This window comes from Myxine glutinosa, chromosome 3 (genome assembly GCF_964187855.1).
Source record: "Myxine glutinosa chromosome 3, kmMyxGlut1.1, whole genome shotgun sequence".
Taxonomy (NCBI): domain Eukaryota; kingdom Metazoa; phylum Chordata; class Myxini; order Myxiniformes; family Myxinidae; genus Myxine; species Myxine glutinosa.
Genome location: NC_136263.1, coordinates 155,975,765 through 155,988,214, shown reverse-complemented (window position 1 = coordinate 155,988,214; position 12,450 = coordinate 155,975,765). Strand labels below are relative to the sequence as shown.

The following is a 12,450-nucleotide window of genomic DNA, read 5'->3' as shown; positions in this document are numbered from 1 at the left end:
GAAGACGAGAAAAAGCACAGGGCCCAGAACACTACCTTGGGGAACTCCAGCCTGAACAGGAAGGGGAGATTAGAGAAATCCATTCAGGGCCACACTTTGACTATGACCAGAGAGGAAGACCGCAAGCCATGCGTGGAGACTTCCATGGATACCATAGGAGGAGAGTTTGGTGAGCATAACGGGGTGTCAGACCGTATCGAAGGCATGTAATATGTCAAGGGAGACAGCTATGATTTCCTGGTTGGCATTGAGGACCTCCATCCATTGTTGAGACAGCAGAAGCAGCATGTCCAGAGTAGAGTGACCTGGTCTGAAACCAAATTGATGATCAGAGATCAAGCCATTGGAGAAGAGGAAGGATTTGATATATGAAGCAATGATGATGACTGATGATGATGAGCAATGATGAATGATGGATTCCATGACTTTGCTGATAATTGGAAGCAGGCTGATTGGTCTGTAGTTGCAAGGATCTGTTTTTGCATCTTTTTTGTGTAAAGTGGTAATGTTGGCTGATTTCCAAACTGATGGCAGATGACCATGAGCAAAAGAGCGGGTGAAGAGAATAGAGAGAGATTTTAGGACGCGTGGGCTGATGCCGTCTGGTCCAGTTGCAGAATCAGAGTCGAGGTTTGACAGAAACTTCTCCACCTTGCCAGGAGAGAAGGGCACAGAGTCCAGGAGCAGCTGGGTTCGACTCGGTAAGGTGGGTACAGAGAGAGATGGGTTTGGGACACAAGATTTTGAGGCAAACACAGAGTTGAGGCATTCAGCTTGGTCACGTGCGGTGTCAGCTGTGTAGCCGTTTGAGGTAAGGGAGGGGATGGAATGGGAACAAACGCCAGAAACAGATTTGACCAGATGCCACCAGGATTTGGAGGAACGAGACAGGTTTGAGAGTTCAGTCTTGAGAGTAGAGAGATAGTGCTTCCTACCTCAACTGAAGATAGACACACACTTGTTCTGAGCCTGGTGGAAGGAACTGAGATTGCCTTCAGTTGGATTAGCCTTCCAAGAGGCAAAGTCAAGTTGTTTCAGGGCAATTGCCTCACCACAAGATTCAGTGCACCATGGACTGGAGGAAGGGTAAGACAACTGAAGACGAGATGGGATAAATCTGTGCATGAGAGAGAGCAGTTTACTGTGGAAGAATTCCCAGGAAGAGTTGATGTCAGAGGCAGTAGAGATGGGAGACCAGTCCAGATGATTGATGACTGTTTGAAGACCGTGCCAGTTGGCCTGAGTGAAATGCCAGACTCGTCGGTGCTGAGGAGGCTCTCTGAGAATGGCCAGAGAGATATCCACTTTAACAATCACATGATCAGGAGAACCGATTGGAGCAGAAGACGAGCAGCAGACATTTGCAGGGAAATTTGTTATAACCAAGTCTAGAAGAGAAGATGCGCCGTCAACTGAGATTCAGGTTGCTAAATTGACAGATTGTGTCAGTCCCATTGAGTCACATAAATCCTTTGCTGAGATTCCATGGCTGGTGAGAAAGGTGCCCACACCCAGCCAGCTGGCATGATGACAGTTGAAGTCGCCACATATGAGGAAGAGAGAGTTGGATTAGTGGAGAGAGTTGGTCCATGTTGTCAGACATCGAAATGTAAATGGAGTCATCACTGTTTGGAGGACGGTTCAAAACACATATGAACAAAAGGTGGGAGCAGAGAGGAAGCTGTAGCCAGAGGTACTCCTGGGGGTGGGGTGGAGAGGGGGCAGTGCAAGGAGAGTGAGGAAGAGAGTTTTTGATAAAGATAGCAACCCCACCACCAGGACGAGGCTCAGGTCTATCATACCGGAGGAGGGAGTAACCAGGAAGAGATGCTAAGGAATCAGAGACATCTTGAAGGAGGAAAGTTTCTGTTAAGCAGATTACGTCTGGTTTGTCAGAAGCAACCTGTATGGAGAGATCAATCAGTTTTGAGCAAAGGCCCCGGATGTTTGAGGTCCATACCGTTAAGGAAGAAGGAGGGGGAGCATCGGGTGCAGGACAGGGGAGGGGAGGGCTAGGGTAAGATGAAGGGTGAGAGGGGGATGTAGGGAGAGCTGTTGATAGTGTGTCCGAGATTGCAGAAGAGTTAGGAGAAAAAAGGAGACTTGGATGAAAAAAAAATTGCTAATGATGAAATGCCTGATGAAAATGTCTGATGAAAAATCTAATCATATGTGTTTGTGGTTTATAATATATTGCAAGCCACGCTATTCCACTGTTTGACTTTCGGTCTTGTTTTTAAATCACAAGTGTGACTCGGCGTGCTCCGCACGCCTCACCACACATCGTTTCAGAAGGATAGGCATCTTTGACCATTTCCGTGTATTTTGGGTCTTTTGGGTCTTCATGGTGTTTTGGGTCTTCAGGGCCATTTGGGTCTTCAGAGTCTTTTGGATCCTCTGGGCCTTTAAGGGTATTTTGGGTCTTTTGGGTCTTTTGGGTCTTCGGTGTCTTCAGGGGCTTTTGGGTCTTAAGAGTCTTTTGTTTCCTCTGGGAATTTAAGAGTCTTTGGGGTATTTTGGTTCTTCGGGGTATTTAAGGCTATTTTGGGTCTAAAGGGTATTTAAGGGTATTTGGGGTCTTCAGGGTTTTTTGGGTCTTCAGGGTGTTTTGGGTCTTTGGGGTCTTTTGGGTCTTTGGTGTCTTCAGGGGATTTTGGGTCTTAAGGGTCTTTTGGTTCATCTGAGTCTTTTGAGTCTTCAGGGTATTTTGGGTCTTCGGGGACATTTGGGTCTTTGGGGTATTTTGGGTCTCTGGGGTCTTTGGGGTTTTTGGGGTATTTTGGGTCTTCATGGTCTTTAAGGGTCTTTGTGGTCTTCTGAGTGTTTTGGGCCTTCGGGGTCTTTTGGGTCTTCAATGTCTTTTGGGTCTTCTGGGTCTTTGGAGTGTTTTGGGTCTTCAGGGTCTTTTGGGTATCTGGGATATTTTGGGTCTTCTGGGTCTTTTGGGTCTTCGGGGTGTTTTGGGTCTTTGGGGTGTGTTTTGAGTCTTCGGGGTGTTTTGGGTATTCGGGGTGTTTTGGGTCTTCGGGTGTTTTGGGTCTTCGGGGTGTTTTGGGTCTTCGGGGTATTTTGGGTCTTCGGGGTGTTTTGGGTCTTCAGGGTGTTTTGGGTCTTCAGGGTGTTTTGGGTCTTCAGGGTGTTTTGGGTCTTTGGGGTGTTTTGGGTCTTCGGTGTGTTTTGGGTATTTGGGGTGTTTTGGTTATTCGGGGTGTTTTGGGTCTTCGGGGTGTTTTGGGTCTCAGGGTGTTTTGGGGCTTTGGGGTGTTTTGGGTCTTCGGGGTGTTTTGGATCGTGGGGTCTTTTGGGTTTTTGGGTATTCAGGGTCTTTTTGAGCCTCAGTGCCTTGAAGGGTGTTTTGGGTCTTTGGGGTGTTTTGGGGTCTTTGGGGGTCTTCAGGGTATTTTGGGTCTTCGGGGGTCTTGGTGGTCTGAAGGGTCGTCAAAGGTCTGAGGGGTCTCAGCAGTCTTAACGCAATTAAGAGGGTTAATTAAGAGGCTGGTAATTTTATTTGAAGAAGAAGAAGACGTTTCGTCGCATATAAACATACAACATACAAACATACATAGCGAACCATTTACAGTACGTTTTCTCTATTATAATAAGATATACTAGCCGAAACCCGTGGAACATCCACGGAAGGGAGGATGTGGTGTATGGATAGAGTGTACCATTATGGATGGCATAGGGGATTTGCTTGTCCGAGTAAGAGTTAGGAAGAAAGATCAATTTTCACTTGTGCAAAAATGCTACTCACAATTACATCGCCTGTGCGTCGGCCTGTGATTGAGCCAGAGAGTTGGCCTGTGAGTCAACTTCCTTTCCAATGTCTGCAAGAATTGAAATACTGATTGTGAATGTGTAAAATTATATGAAAGAAGAACATGCATATCAATAGACGATGCCATCGAAAAGGAGAGCAGCTGTCAATAGAAAAGGATGTCTGACATCAATTTGACATTATTGCACAGGAAATGACAAACAAAGAAACAGTTCATTTCCATCGGGTAATATTACGATGAGAGATCAGCCGATACCTTTATTATGTCCATCAGCATCCATGGCACTTAGAAAAAAACGCAGCATCAGCCAGCCGCAGCCAACTATCACGTACCGTCTCGAAGTCAATGCCATCCTTTTATCTCTTCGTATACAAGTACAACTCACTGATCGCAACGTCACTCCATTTAACTTTATTAAAATGATGATAAAGACGTGAAACCCGTGGAACATCCACGGAAGGGATATCGTTCGTCTGTTTTCAGCTCGTTATCTTTAAGCTTCCTTACGTCTCGCCACCTGCTACACCTCTCTGAGTTACGAGGATTTATGCAACGCACCCTGAGTATCGCAACGTCACTCCATTTAACTTTATTAAAATGACGATAAAGACGTTTCCTTATATATCCTAATTTCAAATGTTCAAGGGAATAAAAAAAGCTTACTTATGTCTCGCCACCTGCTACACCTCTCTGAGTTACGAGGATTTATGCAACGCACCCCGAGTATCGCAACCTCACTCCATTTAACTTTATTAAAATGACGATAAAGACGTTTCCTTATATATACTAATTTAAAATGTTCAAGGGAATAAAAAGACCATTTGGTTCACACCACCCATCACACCACTCGACTGTCCAATCAGCGGACGGCTCGCATCGCCTTCGCCCAGCAGACGCCAATACGATGGTGTCATAAGATGGCGTCGTATCGGCCGATAATCGGATGCTTTTGGGTCCCAAAGTCGGCGAATTCAGATTTTTCGAGTATGGCTGTACGTGATAAACAAAGAGCGCGGTTCGTAGATGGAAAATGCATTAGTGCCGTGAGCATCGGGTCACTGGATGCGGCGTAAAAGGGATAACAAAGTCGAGTCCTTACGGTATTATTATATAGATGATGATATGATATGAATAAGGCTTACTATATAGTGTCATCCCTTGAACACGATCAATGGGCTCCCAAATATTTGCTGTGTTCACGGTTTGAATTACGCTGAGGTAATGTGGAGGCGTTTCGTGGACATGAATAATGCTTACGATATCGTATCAGTGTACCCAGGGGTAAAATGTCAAGTGTACCCAGAGGTAAAATGTCAAGTGTACCCAGAGGTAAAATGTCAAGTGTACCCAGAGGTAAAATGTCAAGTGTACCCAGAGGTAAAATGTCAAATGTACCCAGAGGTAAAATGTCAAGTGTACCCAGAGGTAAAATGTCAAGTGTACCCAGAGCTAAAATGTCAAGTGTACCCAGAGGTAAAATGTCAAGTGTACCCAGAGGTAAAATGTCAAGTGTACCCAGAGGTAAAATGTCAAGTGTACCCAGAGGTAAAATGTCAAGTGTACCCAGAGGTAAAATGTCTAGTGTACCCAGAGGTAAAATGTCTAGTGTACCCAGAGGTAAAATGTCTAGTGTACCCAGAGGTAAAATGTCAAGTGTACCCCAAAGTGATGTGAACGAAGTGGGCAAGCACGATATGTTCCTGGGTGTCATGAGTTATCCACCGATTGGGTTTCACGTCACAACCAGTAAGGTCGAAAGAAAACGAAGCGTATTCAGAGGTGTGGGAAAATAACGTTAGGCTGGAGACCAAACCTGAAAATGCTGGAGACCAAACCTGAAAATGCTGGAGACCAAACCTGAAAATGCTGGAGACCAAACCTGAAAATGCTGAAGACCAAACCTGAAAATGCTGGAGACCAAACCTGAAAATGCTGGAGACCAAACCTGAAAATGCTGGAGAGCAAACCTGAAAATGCTGGAGACCAAACCTGAAAATGCTGAAGACCAAACCTGAAAATGCTGGAGACCAAACCTGAAAATGCTGGAGACCAAACCTGAAAATGCTGGAGACCAAACCTGAAAATGCTGGAGACCAAACCTGAAAATGCTGAAGACCAAACCTGAAAATGCTGGAGACCAAACCTGAAAATGCTGTAGACCAAACCTGAAAATGCTGTAGAGCAAACCTGAAAATGCTGAAGACCAAACCTGAAAATGCTGGAGACCAAACCTGAAAATGCTGGAGACCAAACCTGAAAATGCTGGAGACCAAACCTGAAAATGCTGGAGACCAAACCTGAAAATGCTGGAGACCAAACCTGAAAATGCTGGAGACCAAACCTGAAAATGCTGGAGGCCAAACCTGAAAATGCTGGAGACCAAACCTGAAATTGGAAAAACAATAGAGCCTATTTTATTCCGGGGTGTCCCAGGATTAACCACCCAAAATTTCGTCGCGATCGTTTCAGCCGTTTTTGCGGTACCTGGGAACGGACGGACAGACAGGCAGACGGACATTTGGCGAATTACAGTAAGACTCGGATTTGGAATCTTAAACTGCACATTAACGACGCAGTGTAATTGCGAGAGAATGCTGCTGAAATAAACAGTTTTGGTTAAGTCTGCTTTGTTACTAGAATAATGTTCATCCACATTTCCTGGAGTTTTTTCCCTTCACCCAAGGGATGCTTTACATTGAATAAAATTGGCTGCATGGATCCTTGACTTTCTTTGAGAAAGTGTGGAAAAGGGGAATGGCGATATGAAAGAGGAAAGTGTTTGCTAATGTAGAAATTTCACAAACTTTTATGCCTGTTGGATCCATGCCTGTTGTCACTGGCAGATTTTCTTTGAGATTCGTTTTCAAGCATTATAAGTAGGCTTTTGTCTCTGCAATACGCAAATCCATCATGGTGCTCGGTCACGTGATATTCTTTGGATTATATTTCAGTAACTTGAATGTCTGCAGCTGAGAACATTCTAGCTCAGGGAATAGTGAGAAATTTCAAATGAAAAATGTTCAGTCTATCCAAACTAAAATATCGAGGAGGATGTGTATCTGCAGGTGGGTATTGTGCACCACCTTCCTCTACTGTACTTCATTATTACCTAACAACAGCTGTTCACCACCATCTCTTATCTTCCCCCATCCAAAACCTTGATATTTTCTACCCCCGTTAATTCACCCCAGATCCACTTTTCTGAAATACCGACTTCCTTCCTGGAAGTCCTAGCAGTGTCCATGTGTTTTTTTTACCTCTCCCACCCCCCCCCCCCCCCTTCCCACGCCTCCTCCCCCCAAGCCCTCTCCCTCCCACAGATCTCCCGATGTCCCTGCTCTCAAATGTTGTACTTGTGTGCTTCTCCCTCTCTCCCCATCTTGTCTCCCGCTCCCTTTATTGTTTGTTTTGTGTGTCCGTTTGTTTTTTTGTGATTAATTTTAGCTCTTACACGAGCCTCGATGTTGTATACAAAAGAAAGAAAAGAAAAAAAAACAATGATTTATCATGCATGTAATAAAGTTTCATGAATGAAAGTTATTAAGGTTCATGAATGGAGTAATTATCCTTCATTTTCCCCTCCTAGGTATTTCTAGTTATAATCTCCTCCATGTAATAATGCAACTACATGAAAAAGGGGGAGTGATTAGAACTATGTGTACAGTATGTTGTGTGTACATGGAAGAGGGGATGGGCACAGGGGGTATATTTTTACCTCTGCCACCAAAGGTGGATGGAGGTTATGTTTTCACCCCTGTCTGTCTGTTTGTTTGTTTGTGAACAAGATATCTCCAAAAGTTGTGGACGGATTCGGACGAAATTTTGCGGAGTGGTTGGGTATGCGACAAGAACGAAATGATTAGATTTTGGTGAAGATTCGGATTCGGATCCGGCTAGTAGAATTTTTAAAGTGATTCTTCACCATTGGGAGATTGGGCCAAAAACGATACATAGCAGGATATCTCAAAAAGTTATGGACGGATTTCGACGAAACTTGTTGGACCGGTTGGGTGTCTGACAAGACCGAATCGATTCGATTTTGGTGAAGATGTGAATATGGATTCGTATAGGAGGATTATTTAATTTTGTTAGTTATTCTTCATCATTGAGAGATAGGGCCAAAGGCGATATATAACATAATATTTTTAAAAAAGTTGTGGACGAGTTATGACTAAATTTTGTGGACGAGTTGGTTAGGCGACAAGAACAGATTCAGCCTATCAGTGCGATAGAAACCATAAACTGTTCAACCTGGCGAAAGTATGCGTTCTACCGAGTGCCGTTCTAGTTTTTAATGTTTCTTCTTACAATAAATTTCGATGATGCCATAAGTTTTTGTTTTTTAAAACATGCATTTAATTAGTAAAGCAACAATATCAAGGAATTCATAAATAAAATAACCGATTGAATTGTCTTGACGAGACAATAATGCAATAATGCAATAATGCAACAATAATGCAACCATTTTGTAATTCAAAAAGCCAAAGGCTTTACTTGCCATTGAGAGGTTTACTTCAACTGCGCTTAAAGCATCCCCCTGACTGTAGAGCACACGCACTGTGAGTGCCAGGTTACCAGAAGTCTCACAGACTTCTCTGCTCTTGCTGCTTTGTGCTCGCCAGCCTCTTCTTCCTTCACTTGACAATTTCCACCATACGTCTCACTTCCCCATCCCTTCATCTCTCTGCATGGACACCGCTTTGAGGCACCTTCCATGAAACCAGTGGAAGCAACCACTCACAGCCACTAACCTTGAGCCCCAAACTCCCACCCACCTTCTCCACTGACCCTCATTCTCCACTCTTAACTCCACATTCTCAAAAAACGTTGACCCTCTTCACTCTCATTCCATCTCCTTGAACTTTCCCCATTAAAACTATAATACAAATAGTTGACAAAAGTACACACAGTTTGATCTGCCACATGCCATACATACACTTGAAACTGCTGCATGTCAGATAATTAATTGTATGTAAGATGTTATTGCAAAGTTCATTTTAAAAATTGCAAAGTTAAAATTCATTGCAAAGATGTTATTCATTGTAAAGATGTTATTCATTGTAAAGATGTTATTCATTGTAAAGATGTTATTCATTGTAAAGATGTTATTCATTGTAAAGATGTTATTCATTGTAAAGTTCAAAATAATTGCAAAGAAAACCAAAAGCATTCAAGTAGACATATGACCCCCCCCCCCCCTCATGTATTTAGCTTTGTTTCTCAAGCATCTTTTCCTTGTGATACCTTTGTTATCCCAGCAGGCCATCTTTAACTTCTCTCCTGCCACGGTGGACGCTCGGACGCCAAAGCAGTGGAGGCAGGTGCGGACCACATGATGATGGCAGAGAGAAAGAGAGCAAAACAGAGAAGGAAATGTGGGGCCACTCTCATCACCACAAAACATGCTTTATTACATGCTAAAGTTTTCTTTGTGGAAGGGATAACAGAAAAAAGTGACTGAGAGAGAGAGCCAAGGTAACTACTAGATTGCTTTGCTGTTGCACTGTGGAAATGAATACAGAGAATCCTGTCTTTAATGATCAACTTAAGGAATGAATTAGTTTTGTCTTTAAGAGGATAAAAATGCTGTTAGATGCAGGCCAACCTGCAAGTAATACAGAGTACTGTGTTTCTCTAGAGGAGATCAACTGTAAAACGATTGCCTGATGAACTCTTAACAAGCTTCATATTCATTCGTTTGCTGTCATAAGTTGGCACGAGTCCTATGCCTTTTAAAAGGGCACTTTATATGCAAACTCACTGGAATGCTGTCCATTCCATATTCTGTGAGACTACCGTGAGTGCTCTGCACTTGCCTCTGAGCTGTCAAGCCTGGGTTTGAATACCGGTCCAGCTATAAACTGTTATCCTGGTGTTTCACAGATAAGGCGAGGCATCAATGTGTCCCTTGGACGGATGTTCAACTGGGTGTCCCGTCTGTTGACATTAGTTGGTGGAAATTATAGATCCCATGGTGTCCTATGTGAGGTTGAGGCGAGCCTATCGCCAACACCCTGAAGAAATTCCAAATTTCTGTTCTAGCAAACGAGTCGAATGTCAGGCCAGGACAGCCTGTACGCAAGACTTCCGCCAAAGGCGTTACCCGGCCGACCCCACCAGAACTTGGGAATAATTGTGGCCATTAAAGAATAGAAAGAACATTGAGTGCTCTTTATTTCACGTTGGTGAAATTGCATCCTGTGACCCCAAGTTCAGGTGAGAACTTGAATGTTTCCTGTGCACCATATCCACCCGCAAGCTGACGCATTCCCCCCTAGAGATCTCACAGGTTAAAGCTGGGTGTCTGCTTACTCAGTGTTCTGTGAGCAGTGCTGTACACCATACCCAAAGAGTGAAACTGCAGCCTCAAAGGCCTCAGGAAGTCTTCATAGTTCTGATGTTTGTTTTATTGAGGATTATGTCTCAGCGTTATCACGTTCTATTGTATAGTTATCTATCTTTGTACAATGAATATGTTGTGGATAGATATATGATTGTGTTACAACTTTTCATGGTGGGGTACAATATTGTGCATATGCACAGTCATTGTTCCTCTACATCGCACCAACTACTCCGTCATGGCGCGGCTTGCAGGTACAAAAATAGCATCGTATAGCATCGGTGTAATGAATGAGCTGCACGTTTGGCCTCCGTGCGCAATATCCAGTCTAGCCGTTGTCAATCCGTGCTGTATTATGTCCTAACCAGAACCTACCACCGACTGTGTGACTTGTACATGATGAGATCTATGTCAAATCTGTGCACTTTATTGTGGTGTCAATAGAGCATATTGAAGCAGGTTTACCAGGATCCTTTTTCTAAGCCCATATATCATCCATACACCTTTCTTCAAATGTATATAATGACAATCATCGCGCTTTGTCTTTGGGACAATAAACCCATGAGTCATATATGTGTTTGCCAAGAAAACTATTGGCCTACTTGGCTTCAGTGAAATGGCTAGACACGTTACTTGATGATATAAGCTTGTGTCCAGCATATCACATCATGGCAACCTCGTCTCTATGCAGTACATGTGGTGCCGATGAGTCATAAACGTCCTGGTGTGACTCACACAGGGTTATGCCAACCAAGTGGCAGGAAGATCAAATATGCACTTTTCAACTCTTAATTGGAAAGGTGATTTTATTTCACAGCACGGAGACACCTTTTGTCCACTAAAACGTTCACCACCAGGACATCCATTTTCTTTTCATTCCAATGCTGCAAAAATGCATCAAATATATTCTGTATAATTATATGTAATTTTATGTCCCCTTAAATATTCTTTTTTTTTCTTTTTCTTTTTTTGTATGCAAGATCGAGGCTCGCGTAAGAGCTAACATCAATGACAAAAAGACAAACTGGCACATAAGACGAAATAAAGGGAGCGGGAGACAAGATGGGGAGAGAGAGGGAAACACACAAATACAACATTTGAGAGCAGGGACATCAGTAGATATTTGGGAGGTAGAGGGCTTGGGGGAGGAGGCATGGGAAGGGGGCGAGGGTGGGAGAGGTAAAAAAAAAAACATGGACGCTGCTCGGACTTCCAGGAAAGAAGTCGGTATTTCAGAAAAGTGGATCTGGGGTGAATTAACGGGGGTAGAAAAGATCAAGGTTTTGGATGGGGGAAGATAAGAGATGGTGGTGAACAGGTGTTTTAAAGACCTGGAGGGAGGATTGAGAAGACTTTTGGGTCTTTTAAAATACATTTCTTCTTATAAAGTTTAGATATTGATTTAGTTTGATTAATGAAGCATAAACATCTTAAACGTTGTAAAGGGGGAAAATCCGAAGCTCCACTACACTTGTTTAGGACGTTCTCCTAAAATGGAAGGTAAAACCAATCATCGGAAAACATTGGTTGAATGTATTTTAAAAGGAAAGATAAGTTTGTGAAGATCAGCTTTGATTTGATCATAAGGAGTTTTAATCAACAAAACACTATAATTAATCATACACAAATCCAAACAAGAGAGCATTGAAAACATTGACGCAATTAATGAACACAATGGTTTTTTTATTGTATACATATTTATTACTAGCTGAAGTACCTGGCGTGGCTCGGGTATATTCAATGGAATATGTATTTTAATATTTCCTGCATGACAAATTGGGCAATGTTGACCTTACCTACCAAGGGAATACACAGTTTCCGTTATTAGTTTGCATACATATGACCTCAACATATTGTGTTCACAATACGTATTACTCAATCGCTTTCGGGGGAAAAAAAAAAACCCAGGCACGTGTACAAGCAACATACTCACTTGAGGCCTTATTGTGGAGGTGCTACAATAAACCTGCATAAAGCAATCTTTTTAATAACAGGCGCATGTATAAACAATATTGTGATTAAATTTGTGATGTTGACCACAAATCACTATATACAACCTCAACATACGATCTTCACAAAACATAATACTCGATTGCTCCCAGGGAAAAAAGCCCAGGCAGCGTATAAGCACAAGACCCGATCAGGCCTGAAGGCAAATTATCTGGATTTATCTGGGGTCACTTTTTTTTAATCCAAACATAGACCCTGACCTTCCTCTGGATGAAAGAGGGGGCCACGCAAAGTTTGGTTGCATTGTTTCCTCCAGTGTCCAAATGCATAAACGAACAAATAAACACACAAACAAGAAAGACATCGTGCAGAGCATGATAT

General features: G+C 43.0%; 1 protein-coding gene across 6 annotated transcripts in view; it reads left to right on the top strand.

Moving 5' to 3' along the window:
• The window catches only part of LOC137423108 (voltage-gated potassium channel KCNC1-like), an 88,592-nt gene extending 77,902 nt beyond the window's left edge, over nucleotides 1-10,690 (top strand). For 3 of the 6 annotated variants that reach the window (XM_068109925.2, XM_078774692.1, XM_068109923.2), the window contains exon 4: nucleotides 9,041-10,690. In XM_068109925.2, the coding sequence (XP_067966026.1) occupies nucleotides 9,041-9,051 (11 nt within the window). In that variant the 3' untranslated portion in view covers nucleotides 9,052-10,690. Of the gene's footprint in view, nucleotides 1-9,037 lie in introns of all 6 variants that reach the window. The other 3 variants (XM_068109922.2, XM_068109924.2, XM_078774691.1) reach the window with 3 other exon arrangements.
• The last annotated feature ends 1,760 nt before the right edge of the window (nucleotides 10,691-12,450 follow it).